Raw genomic sequence first — 17412 nt, forward strand, 5'->3', positions numbered from 1 at the left:
AAAAGTCAGGACAAGTCAAGTTTATTTGTATAGAGCTTTTACCAACAGACATTGTCGCAAAGCACCTTTACAGAAAATTAAAGACTTTAAACATGAGCTAATTTTATCCCTAATTTATCCCCAGTGAGCAAGCCTGTGGCAACGGTAGCAAGGAAAAACTCCCTCAGACGACACGAGGAAGAAACCTTGTAACTAAGTAAATTACATAGGGAAATGAATACTTAATTATGAGTGAAAAATACTGTGGCGAGCATGTGCTGAAGAAGCATCTGGAGACAGAAATCTTAGTTTCTCGGTTGTTAACCTGTGCTACTTGCTTTCGATAGCACTGGCTTGACTGCTTTATTAGCATTCGCTAACACTACTGATAAATGCTAGGCTGGAAGGTTACTTCACTGATGCGCTGATGGCACCAACTCATGGTTAAGCTCGCATTGGCCTTCGAGGAGGTCTAGGGCGATAAATTTTTGGTCCCTCCCACTATAAATCAAAATTTAATTGGTTGATTCATCTGTCACTTTCTACATAAACATACACTGCCATGGCCTTCTGTCCAGGCAATGAAGTCCTAACCAATGAGTGAGCCAGCTCGAAACTCTTCTCAGCCTAGAGACAACAAACAAAAACAAATCTCATTGGATAACTCTAGTTTAATGTTTTCAGGACAGTAATCCTTTCATTTCTGAAGCAAATTTGATAGAAAATGAGGCCAAATTAGAATTAGAAGAGAATAATTATCATGAAATTATGAAACAAATTAAAGAATGAAAGAAATTAAATATAACATTTGAAATGCTTATATGTTTGGGCCTTCTCTGAAGGCCTAGAAGGCCCTGATGGAACTGAATTGAGGAATGTTTAAAGGACATTAGATACTGGATGCTTATTAACTTCCTTCTGCTTAATTCTGACAAGACAGAAGTACTTGTACTAGGACCACATGCAGCTAGAAGTAGGTTTTCTGATTACGTAGTAACTCTGGATGGCCTTTCTGTTTCTTCACATGCAGCAGTAAAAGACCTCGGAGTGATTATTGACCCCAGTCTTTCATTTGAAACTTATATCGATAACATTACCTGGTTAGTTTTCTTTTATCTCAGAAATATTGCTAAGCTAAGAAATATGTCACTACATGATCCAAAAAAAAAATCAACAAAAAACCTAGCTCATGCTTTTGTTACCTCAAGGTTGGATTATTGTAATGCCTTAATGTCTGGATGTTCCAATAAGTGCATAAACAAGCTCCAGTTAGTTCAAAATGCAACAACAAGAGTCCTTACTATGTAATGATGTCATGGCGCCCCTCGAGGCAGACGTGTTTGCTCGCTCTGCTCTTGAATGCTGGCTTTTTCTTCTTTTTTGTGTATTTTTTGTTCTTTCTGCAGTGCACAAAGGTCATGCGCTGCTGACATATAACAGACAGGTACTACTGGACATTGCTAACACACACAGCCATTTGGAATTTACTGGTTTTATACCACTGGAGCTATAACTCATTGTTTGCTCCCGCAGTCACCACCAGCCCCAGGAAGGCCCTGAAGCACCAGGCCTGAGTGAGCATGCTGACCCCAGAAGAGTGCTCCGGAGACGGCGATGCAAACGAGGTGGGGTTGGGGGGGTTGGGGCTGGGCTCTGTGCTAGGCTAAAAGCTCGCACTAGCTGACCACCGCTACCCAGCCTCCTGCTAGCCAACGTGCGGTCTCTGGAAAACAAACTGGATGAACTAAGAGCCAGAACCACAGCTCAGCAGGAAATAAGAGAGTGCTGTGCTCTAATTTTCACCGAGACCTGGCTCTCAGACAAAATCCCAGAATGCACCATTCAGCTACAGACTCGCTCTGTACACCGAGGAGAGTGGACCGCAGCCTCTGGTAAGGCTAAAGGGGGAAGTGTGTGTGTGTTTATTAACAACTCTTGGTGTGGAGATATACAGACTGTTTATAAGCACTGTTCGCCAGATGTGGAACTGTTATTGCTGAAATGCCACCCCTATTATCTACCAAGGGAATTCACTGCTGTTTTTTTGGCTGCTGTTTACATCCCCTGTGAGCTAACTCCATGGCAGCACTCAGCAAACTCCACGATGACATCAGCAGGTTAGAGACGGCTCATCCTGACGCTGTTTTTATCATTGCCGGCGACTTTAATCAGTGCAATTTATGGATTGTATTCCCTAAATATTATCAACATGTGGACATCCCCACCCATGATAAGGACACACTGGACCATATTTACAGCAACATAGGCGGTGCGTACAGGGCTGCACCCCGCCCCCACTTCAGACACTTGGACCACCTATCTTTGTTCCTGTATCCAGCCTACAGAGACTGAGAGCACCCTTCAGGACTGTTTTGCTCGGACAGACTGGGATGTGTTTAAAGCTGCAGCAACTTTGGAGGACTCTTCTGTCAGTATACAGGAGTATGCTGAGTATGTGACTGGGTACATCAACACATGTGTCTGCAACATCGTGCCCACCATACAGATCAGGAAGTTCCCCAACCAAAAGCCCTGGGTAAACAGTCAGGTACGACACATGCTGCATGCTCACTCTCTTGCATTTAGATCAGGCAATGAAATGGAGTACAAAGCGGCGAAGTATGGATTGAGGAAAGCCATTACAGCGGCCAAGAGGCAGTACAGAGAGAAGCCGGACAGCTTCTATTCTACTGCTGACCCCGGGTGGCAAGGCACATCACAGACTACAGGGCCACCACCAGCACCATCAGCTCCACAGACAGCCTGCTGGATGACCTCAACACTTTCTACACCCGCTTTGAGACCTCCAGCTACAGCACAGTGAGGAAGCACACACACACACCTGGACCACCCAACCCCCCTCCCCCCTACCAACAGTCTCATCAGGCCAGATATGAGGAAGATCAACCCCAGAAAGGCAGCAGGACCAGACAACATCCCTGGGTGGGCCCTCAGAGTATATGTCAATGAGCTGGCTGATGTTTTCACCACTATCTTCAACCTTTCCCTCAGCCAGAGCACCATTCCTTCCTGCTTCAAAACCACAACCATTGTCCCTCTTCCCAAGAAGATCCCACCCACCTGCCTGAATGATTACAGGCCGATAGCACTCACTCCAATCATCTCAATGTGCTTTGAGAGAGTGGTACTGACCCACATTCAGAGCAGTATACCGGACCCCCTGGATCCCCTGCAGTATGCCTATAGACTCAACAGGTCCACCTCAGACACCATCACTGCTGCCCTCCATTATTCCCCCCCATCTGTCCCTCTGAGTTACATGCCGATCCTGAGATTGAGATGCTGACCTCTTCTGCTCCTTGGACCTGCCTGATCCATCCTGATGCCCTATGTCTGGCTGGAGTCTCATCACATTGCTCTTGTGGAGGATGGCCTCATATGGACAGTCAAAAGTCACACTTGGAAGATGGCTCTGGACACTTACATTAATGCTTTTATGTCTGAGGACTACAGTTGACTTGCTAACTTTAGGACTGCAGTTGTCATGAACAGTTTTGCACTCAAGTTTCCATCAATGAACAGTTTATAACTTCAACAAAACAGACTTCATGTTAAGACTTCATCTTAATTTCCCTGAGGGAACCCACCCAAAGGGATCAATAAAGTTTTATCTAATCTAATCTAATCTAATCTAATCTAATCTAAAAAACTATAATGAATTTCCTGGTTTTGCAGTTATACTTTGTGACTATATAGGACACTGTTATAGGAGCAAGTTATTTATAATCACGTTGTCTGTTTTCACCCAAATGAGGATGGGTTCTCTTTTGAGTCTGGTTCCTCTTGAGGTTTCTTCCTCATGTCATCTGAGGGAGTTTTTCCTTGCCACCATCACCACAGGCTTGCTCATTGGGGATAGATTAGGGATAAAATTACCTCATGTTTAAAGTCTTTAAATTCCTGTAAAGCTGCTTTGTGACAATGTCTATAGTTAAAAGCGCGATAAAAATAAACTTGAATTGACTTGATGGTTCCCCTCTGGTGTATGTATAATAATAATAACATTAGCTGACTTTTTGTGGTATAGCAGATATATTCTATTCAGCTAGCAGGGTACTGAACTCGTCTTCGACTCATTCAATATCATGCTAGCTGAATGGAATATATCTGATATACCACTCAATGCCAGCCAATATTATTTAAATATTTTATCTCAATTATTAGCATTAAAAGCAATATTGATTGAAAAAGACTCATGAGAGCCTTTCCTGTGTTTTTTTGAAGGAGTTTATTGATGTGGACAGGAAGAGAAATAAGAGATAGGAAATTAAACTTCAATCACTAATTTGGGTTTTATATTTACAAATATTGGTCATTCTTAATACTTTTTCACCTTGACCAGAACAGTATTTTAATATTCTTAAACATTTAGTAAAAATTTATTTTTTATTTTGCATGTAGGCGGCACGGTGGTGTAGTGGTTAGCGCTGTCGCCTCACAGCAAGAAGGTCCTGGGTTCGAGCCCCGTGGCCGGCGAGGGCCTTTCTGTGCGGAGTTTGCATGTTCTCCCCGTGTCCGCGTGGGTTTCCTCCGGGTGCTCCGGTTTCCCCCACAGTCCAAAGACATGCAGGTTAGGTTAACTGGTGACTTCAAATTGACCGTAGGTGTGAATGGTTGTCTGTGTCTATGTGTCAGCCCTGTGATGAGCTGGCGACTTGTCCAGGGTGTACCCCGCCTTTCGCCCGTAGTCAGCTGGGATAGGCTCCAGCTTGCCTGTGACCCTGTAGAACAGGATAAAGCGGCTAGAGATAATGAGATGAGAATGAGATTTTGCATGTAAAGATAGCTGCAGCATTTACAGCTATTCAGGTTTCTGTGTAATCATATACATTTACTGTAGTAAAATACAGTAAATAGCTCTATTCCACAACTGTAGTAATCCATATTATGTCAAGAACCGCTCAACTAAGTAAAGAGAAACGACATCCATCATCACTTTAAGACATGAAGTGTCTTTTAATTCATAAAAATAAAGAAAAAACAGTGAATTAGAAGGTGTGTTCAAACTTTTGACTGGTATTGTTTGTTTGTGTGTGTGTGTGTGTGTGTGTGTGTGTGTGTGTGTGTGTGTGTTGAGGGATTTGAAGGTGGTGCAGGGGTATGGGTACGTCAGGAGGTGGATGACTGTATTTTTGTCCCTTAGTATCTGACAGCAGAACTTGAGTGTAATGCAGTTGGTAGTTAGGAATATGCTGAGTGTGCAGGGGATATCAGTGACACCAGTTGGCTACATTCTCACTCCAGAGAGACTGCTGTGTGTGATCTACACTGTGTATGTCAATCCTCTATCTTGTATCCTAGATAATAATAATATTAAATTACCAGAATATTTTTAGGAACATTTGGGGTTTATAAATATTCCTACAACATTGATGCAACATATGTGGTTGTAGAATGGTAATGTTAGTTTTTGTCTAATTGGGAACATATTATGAGCAACATTCTAATAATGTAATAATGTTGTGTAATGTCATATGTAGGACTGTAGTGACAGTGATACACTGAGGACACTTGGGCTTCTTGTGCATAAACAGAGATATACACGTAGACAGATAAACACACAAATACAAAGCAACATAAACAAATAGACTGGAATCCATTAAACACAGCCACAGAATCGCAAACACCCAGGAAGGTTCATTGCTGAGCACAGACACACACACACACACACACATATATATAGAACAGACATTAATGCAAACAAAACAAACTGCTAATGGAGTAGCCATGATTACAAAGTAAACAGAGATTCATTACTAACATGGAAACACAAAAGGACATAATTAAGGCTTTGGTGATGCACAGATAAAGGACAGACAAGAAAAAAGAACTTCACAGTACAGTGATCAAAAAGCATTAATTGAATCCACATCATTTTGTTTTCCCATCTAAATGCAGTAACAGGAGAACTGGGAAGCCTTCAAGTCTCTATACTACATGCCATGCTGGGCAAACCTGGTGCAGCCCTACATGCAAAACATACAGCATGCCAAAGTGCACATTATTTGAAGGGCATTCTCAAGTTAATTTAGGAACAAATACATACAGAGGACACAAAGATCAGTTTTGATGAGGATATAACACTCTTGTGAATGCTTATGCACATCTATATAGACTACACAGCAAAGGTTGCGCCATTGAAAATTAAAATTAGACAGGTGACAAATTATTGGAAAAGCCAACAGAAAGTGTCTTAAGTGTTTTTACTGACAGTCTGGGGTGGGTTTCCCAAAAGCCTCTTAATGCTAAGAGCATCTTAACTCGGAGAGAGAATGTTCATTGTGATGCTCACTCTACCATTTAACGATGATCTTTGTGCTACGATGCTTTTGGGAAACTCACCCCGATCATGTTCTGCATTTATGTTTCTCAGTCACCTGAAGAAAAACTGTTGTTACACTGTTGTTATATATTACAATAATTCTAAATTAGTGCCATGACCACTGAGTTTTGATCATGCTCTATTTACTGATATATTTCTCATAGAATGAACTAAATGAACATATCACTTTAGTGACTGTTCCTATTGAAATACAGCCAGCTGAACATCTCATCTCATCATCTCTAGCCGCTTTATCCTGTTCTACAGGGTTGCAGGCGAGCTGGAGCCTATCCCAGCTGACTACGGGCGAAAGGTGGGGTACACCCTGGACAAGTCGCCAGGTCATCACAGGGCTGACACATAGACACAGACAACCATTCACACTCACATTCACACCTATGGTCAATTTAGAGTCACCAGTTAACCTAACCTGCATGTCTTTGGACTATGGAGGAAACCGGAGCACCCAGAGGAAACCCACACGGACACGGGGAGAACATGCAAACTCCGCACAGAAAGGCCCTCACCGGCCACGGGGCTCGAACCCGGACCTTCTTGCTGTGAGGCGACAGCGCTAACCACTACACCACCGTGCCGCCCCCAGCTGAACATCTTTGTGACTGAAACCGCATTAACGAAAAGAAACACTCTTTCATCATCTCTTGTCATGTTGATCCAAATTCAAGGTCAACTGGGCTTTTAGAGCATGCCACAAAGCATGGGATTACATTGTATCATAACATACATCTGTCTCGAAGCATCTGCATTCATGATGTTTTTGCATTCACTTATTCAGGTTTTTCCTTTAATTTGTCACCAGCCTGCAGGTCTACATATGGTGTTTACATAACCCTTATGAGTCTCAGTCAATCATTTTGGAGTATGAGTTTGCTAAATGTGTCATTAAGTCCCCAGGCAAAGCCCTTCAAAAATAATACAAAATCTCTATAGAGCTGCATTCAACCTCTACATGCACAAGCAGTGATGAAGTCAAAACCGCAATGCGTCTCAAGTGCATGCATACAAGCATCAGAGAAAGAAGAGAGGAAAGCAGGGAATGTGTAGGTGAAAAGTAACAGAACAGGAAAATAGAAAGAGGGAGGACAGCAGAAGACGACAGAGAGAGGGAACAGGAGACAGAGACAAAGTGACAGGGTCAGAAACACCTCCCTCCTGCAGGGGACACTGACTGTACAGCTAATGAGAAGGGAATTTTGATCACAGAAAAAAAAAAGCAGTAAGATTGGTGGCATGTTTTTGTAAAAAAGGAATATGCAAAAATGCAGGTCTAAGGATAAAAAGGTGAGGGCCAGAGGTCAACATGATGTCTGTATGAGGTCAAAGGTCAGAGAGTTGCAGAGGAGGAGGAGGTAGAGGAGGAAGAGTCTAGGCTGCAGATGATATGTCCACTGATCAGAAAGAGAAGGGTCAAAGGGAAGAGGGATGACACATTGTTTGGACTCGTGGTATGCTTTTACCTAGTGTGATAGACTGTATGTTTTTAATTTTTCAAAAACAAACGCTTGTCATTCAGTGTGTGATTTTTGTCCAGCACAAGTTATTTACATGCTATTGCAATACTGTACTCATATAAACTGAGATTTTTGGAGCCAAATGGCTTGCTTTGTCATTTCTCTTACAAGGGTAGCTTATTGCAGAGGGAAAAAAAAACAGAAGTAGCTAAGAGTTTTAATAAAGAGCTACTACTGTTACAAAACAAAGACAATATATGAGACCTACATGCACTCAAAAGCTATTCATTGGTGTTTCCAAGGTACAATGCAACGTGACAGTCTAATATTTATGCAATATCTCTTTTGTTTTCTTTCCACCATACTTGATATGTTGTATTAGCATGAGAAGCATTAAAGCCTAATTGGAATCTCTAACATGTGACCTTAAATCACTTGTTCCAACACCTCAACTCATCCCAGATCTGAGAACTTGGTTGTCTACTTCCTTCCATCATGATCATGCCATAATAACGACCAAACAAACATGAGGCACGCCAAATCATAACAGTCAGATTTATGCAACTCTGAATGCACCTCAAGAGACAGTGAAGAAAACAATATGCATAGCTGCTGTTCATGATTTATATGGTCATTTCTGTTTACTAGAAAGAGTGGACATAGCAACTATTTACTAATTCATGGGACAGTCTTCTATGACTCAAAGCTCCTTTTATACTCTAATTCATTGGGGTGAAATGTAGTTATTATGTGTTTACTTATTTGAGACAACATATATAGCTATACACAATAATGACCATTTAGTTTGATTAGCATCAGACAGGTTAAGAAAGATGTAAGGTGTGTAGGGATGTCCTTAGCCCTGATCCTGGTGACAACAGAATTGATGGCATAATGTTCTCAGCTATATTATCAAGAACAAGCAGTTAGAACACAGGGAATGGCTGTAGCTGTTAGCTGGAGGTGAGGAGAAGCCTGATTTTGGGGTAAAAGGACTCACATGGGGCAGGAAATTATGATGGGTCAAGGCACTGAAGAATTTCTTACCATTTGATATGCCAAGAGAGAGGTGGTCTCGGTCATTGTGTCGGCGCCTTTCTTGTTCCTGGTTACCCTGTTGACCTTCCAGCATGTTCACAATGTCCATTCGGTCAATGCTCTTTAGTGCCATGAACAGGCTCTCCACTGTAGCAGGACAGAGTACCAGGACAGAAAGAACTGCAGATCTTTTCCATAATTCACATCCATAGTAAAAACAACAACAACAACAACAATGTTGTCAAACATCTTTTTCCATTATCACATGACCTTTTACACTAATAAGGGATAAAATGACTAATTAATCTCATTGTTATGGTGTATCGTTGGAATTGCAATGCAATTGGCAAATATGCCAGAAGCCATTTCAGCAGTAAGACATTTTACCACTCATTATAGGAGATTCATCAGTCCTAATGAATGATGAGAAATTCGGAAATTCATTCATTCTGACTTTGTGCTCTGATACCCTCAAAAGATTTTTCTTTGTCTTCTAGATATATATCTGAGAAATTACATCATGACGTCAATTTTAAACTAAATTTCAGGGAATTTTCACCATTAGTACAACTGAAGCAAGTCAGATGACAGTAATATTAGCAATCATTTCCAAATTACCTGGGTTACTAAAGGACTTCAGGATATAAGCCTACTATTCACAGATGATGGAGCACTTACTTTTGGCCCTTTTGCCTTCACGGCTAATCCACAAATTCAGCAGTGTTGAACTTTGTTCCAGGAGTGAATTGGGGTTCTCCACGCGAATCCTATTAATTTCATCCACATTGAATTGGAGTTCTCGGGCTAGCTCTACATTGGATTAGAGTCATTTAAAAACAGTTATGAACTTGCACACATCAATTAATGATTTGTGTCATACTAATTAGTAAGTGTTATTATTGACCCTGTCTCACAAACAGCTTCAGTCTTTCTAAAGCATTAGAACATACTATTATTTTATCTTTAAATTATCTTAAACGGAAAAGTTTTGGTCAAAACATTTTCTCAATTTTGTGATCAATGTTGAAAGAAACAATGAGCCTCCAGGTATGTCTTAATATCTTAATCAGCATAAAAAGACCCTCACAAATGAAACACACTCACTCACTCACTCACTCACCAGCCCAGCTCAGTCCCAGCTGTTCAGCTGTTAAAGCCATCTTTATCTCTGTTCTTTCCATGGCGCTCATTGATGCTGCAGAAATCAGACCATCATTGGCTCAAACCTCCTGGAGTCTAATGCTAGATCTCAAATCTTTTTGAAAACATAATCAAGCAAGGGTAGTATGGAGTATGGATGGGAGACATGTATGAGAACTACATGTTCTTACCTACAGTCGGTTCATTGAGAGCACTGTATCTCTCTCTAAGGGCCAAAGGGGTGAGTGTCCTCCTTCGGTCCTCACCCCCTCCAATCTGATATTGGCACATAATATGTACTATTTATACTGAGTGGTCAGACATTTGTGTATGTCACTAGAAAATGGGAAATATAAATGCATCTAAAACTGTAAGTTGGATGTTTTTAATGACCTTTATGCATGGTGGCATGGTAATATTGAGGTTGCAGAGTACTTGCTGACTGTCCTCATACTTGGTAGACTTGCGTAGGAAAGACAAGAAGCCAGAGGGGTCTTTACTACTGTCTCTTACCTGAAAGAGAAAAAAATGGATTCAGTGAATGAAGAAACAAAGGCTGAGGAGATCTTGATTTCATTTACAACGTAAGTGCCCGTACAAGTAAATATGAAAAATTTGAATAAACAATAAATGAATTAGAGGCCAGTGGGTAATTGTGTAGATGCATTTAAACAAAAAGGGTACCTTCACAGAGACAGGAAGTCTATTGTCTCTGAAGGCTTGGAAGCTGAAGCATCGGGGCTGTTGAGTAGCCTTCCTTATGGGGATCAAGTTACCTGAGCATTCCAAGTGTAATGGCATGCCCTCCATTACCTGTGAGTAATGCACAGTGTTACAGAATAGCACAAAATAATGTTTTAAGTGACACAGGTCCCAATTATTTTCACTGGCCACTTTAGTGGGAACATTTGTATCACTGCTCATTCATATAATTATCCAATTAGCCATTCATGTGACAGCAATATAAGAGCTGGTTGGAAAATTGCAAGAATGAGCAGGAGTACAGGTGTTCCTACTAAAGTAGATGGCAAGTCGTTCTCACTATGAATGCTTTACATACTTCCTTAAGTCCTTAAAGGATATACGCAGAACCATAACCTCACTTTTTGTTTATAAATGCCTTGAGACCTCAAGAATGGCATAGGAATAGTTTTAAGCATTAACAATAAATCTAATATAGTAATTTTTATGATTAAAGTGATTCATATAGGTAGTGGTCTGAGGCTACATCCACACGACAATGGCAACGAGATGTTATTTAAAAATATATCGCGTCCAAATGGGCAACGATCAGTAAAATATCAGGTCCATATGGCAACGCAACGATTGCTGAAAACGATGCAATACACTTGCCACACCTCTAGGGGCGCTGTAAGACGGTCCCTTCGGAGACACCAGAACAATAGAAGAAGTAAGGACGCATGCGCATAAACTATTATGCGCGAGACTTCATATTAGCCACAAAGTCAGGAAAATCTGTTCGTAAAATTACATTATAATGACCAAATACAATGAAAAGTATTTTTCCAGTCTCACCTGTGAAAGGTAATCCCATGTGATCTCGTTTGGACGGCAAACCTGTTGGTACAGTTAAACGCAGCTAATCTTTATTCTCCGCTTTGACCTATCCAATATGGCGGCGAGGATGACGTATGATTCTGCGCGGAAGGCGGCGTCTTTAATGGTCCGGAATAAATTGAATGCTACACGTTGATGGATTAATTTGCTGTTTCTCACCTGTGAAAGGTAATCCCATGTGATCTCGTTTGGACGGTAAACCTGTTGGTACAGTTAAACGCAGCACATGAATCTTTATTCTCCGCTTTGACCTATCCAATATGGCGGCGAGGATGACGTATGATTCTACGCGGAAGGCGGCGTCTTTAATGGTCCGGAATAAATTGAATGCTACACGTTGATGGATTAATTTGCTCTTCTACGCCCTTTTTGAGGAATGTATTGTAGGACTAAAACCAACATCTGAAGAGGTGAGATCGCTCCTTTTTTCCCTATTTTTGCTGGAGGGATTGACTCTGCCCTAAGGGCAGAGTCTCTCTCTCTCTCTCTCTCTCTCTCTCTCTCACTTTGCACCATTACACAATAAATATTCACAGTGAAAATATTTTGTAAGCGCGTTTCATGAACCAAGTTATAGGATTTGTTGACAACTCGCATCGAGTTCGTTACACTTCTACCCGGCGTGAAGCACTCACAGTCATGTGGTTGTGACGTCATCATAAACAAATCCGTTCTACTTATCCAGACGACTTCACAATGGCAACGTTGCCAGATCTTTCCACTCTGGAACCCGCTCTCAAAAAGATTGCGTTTTGGGCACCCAAAATGCCGGTGCCGTGTGGACGCCAGGCCTAAACGATAAGCAATTGTATCGGAGTCACCTGAATCCGTTGCCGTGTGGACAGGGCCTGAGTGAATGACCTTGACATCCGTGATGTCACAGCAGGAAGTCTGTCTGAATGGTCTCATCACCATTTCTGCTATACTAAAACACAGAGCTAACTGCAACTCCAATCCTCCATTTTGAGCTAATTTATCGCCATACCACGTAGATGTGTTGCTGGTGGGTGCAGCAACATGACAGAAAGTGGATTTACGTTGCATTCATGGCCCAAGAATGTTCAAACTGCAAAGATTTGGATGTGTTTTGCAAGAAGTTCATGGGCACACTGGGCGCCTACTAAGTGGTCTCTCCTCTGCTCTGCACATTTTACTGAAGACTCATACAAGACCTCTGATCTGTTGAGGAGCGTTGGCTATAAGCCCATATTGAAAGAGGGTGTAGTACCAACAATTAAAGGAAAAGAAAACTACAAGAAAAGGAAAGTAAGTTGAGTTGCACCAGTTCTACCGGAGTGTGAGCTGAGGGTTGTTGCTAAAACCCAGGATGGAATGGGACATATGCTCGGGCAGTGACCTCCCTGCGGTTGTTGCTAAAACCAGTGACGTCCCGTCCCGGGTTTTAGTAATTGCCTGAGCCGAGCAGTAATGGCAGAGTACTCAGTATGGAGAAAATGGAGAATGAGTGGCCCAGCCATCTGATTTCTCTGCTGGATATGCTTACCTCAGCAGCAATATCTCACCCTTACGTGGAAGAAGTGAATGAACGGAGAAGTGAATGAACAACTGAAAGTCAGATTGTTTCAAAACAATCGGCCACAAGATTGGCCTTCAAGAAATGAGAACACAGACGAGTAAGCTGCGACTCTCATTTGGATACAAAACAAGAAAAACAACAACAACACTTGTTGTTTACCTGCATTTAGATTAATACATGTAACTTGTATTGTGTGTTTAAGTTACTGGTATAAGATTATTTAATTTGCTTCAGAATGTGATTGTCTCAGTTCATCTGATTATCTAATTAGCCTTTTATGTTTTATCAGTGAAAATGCATGCATGTACATGTATGTTGCATAAGTTATAACACCTATCCTGTTTTAATGAGAATCAACCCACAATCAGTGAAGTCAAATCAGTCTTAGTTGAGCAAGTCAGTAACGGTATTTCTTACTTTCACCATAAATTTTTATTTATATGACTTTGGTCTATAGCTGTCAATGGCATCGGCCTTAAAACCAATTACTGCTGTGATGTCATGCACTCAGGGCTGGCTGGCTCAGCCGGGCAGCTCGAATGCCAACTTTGTGGTCAATTTTAACTCTCAAAAATATATATTTTTTATTCCCATTTATGCAGCATACAAGAGTCAAGGATGGAGATACTATCCACTCAGAAACTTATTTAAAAATAAAGGTTCTGCATATCTCTTTTAAGGCTGAGAATAAGCACAGGACAGTCTTTATGATTACAGCTGCTGTTCTTAGGTAACAACTCTACAGTCATGTTAGTGATTTCTTTAGTGTTTGCTTATGAGTTTCTCAACTGCTCCTGAATGAGCTATAGCTGTATTAATATAAATCTGCATTTCATTTCTAGTTCTTTAATTAACATATTGCAAAACTTCTAACCTCTATGTCTCTGCTGCGGGCAACTTCAGTGAAGTTCTCATGCTGCTCGAGGGTCTTGTCCATCTTGTCATCAGTCATGCAGTAACAGCGCAATCGACCTTCTCGCGCCTCATTCATCTTTGCAAACACCACAAATTTAGCCATGTATGGCACTGCTGACAGCTCGCGGTACAGCAAGTTCGCAAAGGAAACTGCTTCTGCAGTCCGGGGACAGTCTGCTAGCCAAAAACTGCATGAAAAGAAAACACAAAGAGCAAAAGAAGCTGTTGGATGGATAATTTCTGTGAAAAATACATCCCACACTCTGTCTCCCAGAAACTGGATAAATGTTCTTGCATTTCCAATTATTACTTGATTATGTCTGGGCTTGTTCTGTCTTGCCTTTCTATGAATTACTTTAATGTATCCAGAAGCCCCTCCTAGAACTGCCACCTTATTGTGGTGGAGGGGTTTGTGTGCTTGAATGATCCTAGGAGCTATGTTGTCGGGGGCATTATGCCCCTGTTAGGGTTTCCCAAGGCAGACAGGTCCTAGGTGACAGGCCAGACCAAGAGCAGTTCACCAAAAAACCCCTATGGAGAAAAAATCCAGGACCGTGACGTCGCCCGGTAGGACGCAGCCGGGGCCCCACCCTGGAGCCAGGCCCGGGGTTGGGGCTCGTATGCGAGCGCTTGGTGGTCGGGCCTTTGCCCATGGGGCCCGGCCGGGCTCAGCCCGAAGAGGCGACGTGGGCCCGACCTCCTGTGGGTTCACCACCCACAGAGGTAGCAGTAGGGGTTTGGTGCAGTGTGGATTGGGTGGCAGTCGAAGGCAGGGGCCTCGACGACCTGACCCCCGGACACAGCGGCTGGCTGTTGGGACATGGAATGTCACTTCGCTGGGGGGGAAGGAGCCTGAGCTTGTGCGGGAGGTTGAGAGGTACCGGCTAGAGATAGTCGGGCTCACCTCCACGCACAGCTTGGGCTCTGGAACCCAGCTCCTCGAGAGGGGCTGGACTTTCCACTTCTCTGGAGTCGCCCATGGTGAGCGGCGGCGGGCTGGTGTGGGCTTCCTTATAGCTCCCCAGCTCAGCCGCCATGTGTTGGAGTTTACCCCAGTGAACGAGAGGGTCGCCTCTCTGCGCCTTCGGATTGGGGAGAGGGCTCTTGCTGTTGTTTGTGCCTACGGGCCAAATAGCAGTATAGAGTATCCGGCCTTCTTGGAGTCCCTGGGAGAGGTACTGAGGGGTGCTCAGACTGGGGACTCCATTGTGCTACTGGGGGACTTCAATGCTCACGTGGGCGATGACAGTGACACCTGGAGGGGCGTGGTTGGGAGGAACGGCCTCCCCGATCTGAACCCGAGTGGTGTTTTGTTATTGGACTTCTGTGCTAGTCACAGTTTGTCCATAACGAACACCATGTTCGAGCATAGGGGTGTCCATAAGTGCACGTGGCACCAGGACACCTTAGGTCGGAGGTCGATGATCGACTTTGTAGTCGTGTCATCTGATCTCCGACCCTATGTCTTGGACACTCGGGTGAAGAGAGGGGCTGAGTTGTCAACTGATCACCACCTGGTGGTGAGTTGGATCCGCTGGCGGAGGAGGAAGCTGGACAGACCTGGCAGGCCCAAACGTATGGTGAGGGTCTGCTGGGAACGTCTGGCCGAGCACTCTGTTGGGGAGGTCTTTAACTCCCACCTCCGGGAGAGCTTTTCCCAGCTTCCGAGGGAGGCGGGGGACATTGAGTCTGAGTGGACCATGTTCTCTACCTCCATTGTGGACGCAGCTGTTCGGAGCTGTGGCCGCAAGGTCTCCGGTGCCTGTCGTGGCGGCAATCCCCGAACCCGGTGGTGGACACCGGAAGTAAGGGATGCCGTCAAGCTGAAGAAGGAGTCCTATCGGGCCATGTTGACCTCCGGGACTCCTGAGGCAGCCGACGGGTATCGGCAGGCCAGGCGTGCTGCAGCTCGGGCAGTTGCGGAGGCAAAAACTCGGAACTGGGAGGAGTTCGGGGAGGCCATGGAGAAGGACTATCGGTCGGCCTCGAAGAAATTCTGGCAAACCGTCCGGCGCCTCAGGAGGGGGAAGCAGTACTCTGCCAACACTGTTTACAGTGCGGGTGGGGAGCTGTTGACCTCGACTGGGGACATTGTCGGGCGGTGGAAGGAATACTTTGAGGATCTCCTCAATCCCACCGTCATGTCTTCCACTGAGGAGACTGAGGCTGATGACTCAGAGGTGGACTCGTCCATTACCCAAGCCGAAGTCACTGAGGTGGTTTGCAAGCTCCTCGGTGGCAAGGCACCGGGGGTGGATGAGATCCGCCCTGAGTATCTCAAGTCTCTGGATGTTGTGGGGCTGTCTTGGTTGACACGCCTCTGCAACATCGCGTGGCGGTCGGGGACAGTGCCTCTGGAGTGGCAGACTGGGGTGGTGGTCCCTCTTTTTAAGAAAGGGGACCGGAGAGTGTGCTCCAATTATAGGGGAATCACACTTCTCAGCCTCCCAGGGAAAGTTTACTCCAGGGTACTGGAGAGGAGAATTCGACCGATAGTCGAACCTCGGATCCAGGAGGAACAATGCGGTTTTCGTCCTGGTCGCGGAACACTGGACCAGCTCTATACCCTTCATAGGGTGCTCGAGGGTTCATGGGAGTTTGCCCAACCAGTCCACATGTGCTTTGTGGATCTGGAGAAGGCATTCGACCGTGTCCCCCGTGGTATTCTGTGGGGGGTGCTTCGGGAGTATGGGGTTCGGGGCTCTTTGCTAAGGGCTGTCCGGTCCCTGTACGAACGGAGCAGGAGTCTGGTTCGCATTGCCGGCAGTAAGTCAGACCTGTTCCCAGTGCATGTTGGACTCCATCAGGGCTGCCCTTTGTCACCGGTTCTGTTCATAATTTTTATGGACAGAATTTCTAGGCGCAGCCAGGGGCCGGAAGGAATCCTGTTTGGGAACCACAGGATTTCATCTCTGCTTTTTGCGGATGATGTTGTCCTGTTGGCTTCTTCAAACCAGGACCTTCAGCATGCACTGGGGCGGTTTGCAGTCGAGTGTGAAGCGGCTGGGATGAGAATCAGCACCTCCAAGTCCGAGGCCATGGTTCTCGACCGGAAAAGGGTGGCTTGCCCTCTCCAGGTTGGTGGAGAAGTCCTGCCTCAAGTGGAGGAGTTTAAGTATCTCGGGATCTTGTTCACGAGTGAGGGAAGGATGGAGCGTGAGATCGACAGGCGGATCGGTGCAGCCTCCGCAGTGATGCGGTCGCTTTACCGGTCCGTCGTGGTGAAGAAGGAGCTGAGCCAAAAGGCGAAGCTCTCAATTTACCGGTCGATCTACGTTCCGACTCTCACCTATGGTCATGAGCTTTGGGTAATGACAGAAAGAACAAGATCGCGGATACAAGCGGCTGAAATGAGTTTCCTTCGCAGGGTGGCTGGGCGCTCCCTTAGAGATAGGGTGAGAAGCACAGTC

The 17412-nt window shown here is 44.3% G+C and overlaps 1 protein-coding gene across 1 annotated transcript in view; it reads right to left on the reverse strand.

Moving 5' to 3' along the window:
- Positions 1–7667: 7667 nt before the first annotated feature.
- LOC132872204 (ankyrin-1-like) overlaps positions 7668–17412 on the reverse strand; it is a 265115-nt gene continuing 255370 nt past the window's right edge. Inside the window, exons 33-40 of the mRNA XM_060906840.1 lie at positions 13962–14190; positions 10657–10785; positions 10366–10485; positions 10164–10248; positions 9953–10027; positions 9511–9642; positions 8842–8979; positions 7668–7731 (exon numbers count right to left, since the gene is read on the reverse strand). Of these exons, the coding sequence (XP_060762823.1) occupies positions 7709–7731; positions 8842–8979; positions 9511–9642; positions 9953–10027; positions 10164–10248; positions 10366–10485; positions 10657–10785; positions 13962–14190 (931 nt within the window). The 3' untranslated portion in view covers positions 7668–7708. The remainder of the gene's footprint in view (positions 7732–8841; positions 8980–9510; positions 9643–9952; positions 10028–10163; positions 10249–10365; positions 10486–10656; positions 10786–13961; positions 14191–17412) is intronic.

The sequence above is a fragment of the Neoarius graeffei genome, chromosome 24, assembly GCF_027579695.1.
Source record: "Neoarius graeffei isolate fNeoGra1 chromosome 24, fNeoGra1.pri, whole genome shotgun sequence".
Taxonomy (NCBI): Eukaryota; Metazoa; Chordata; class Actinopteri; order Siluriformes; family Ariidae; genus Neoarius; species Neoarius graeffei.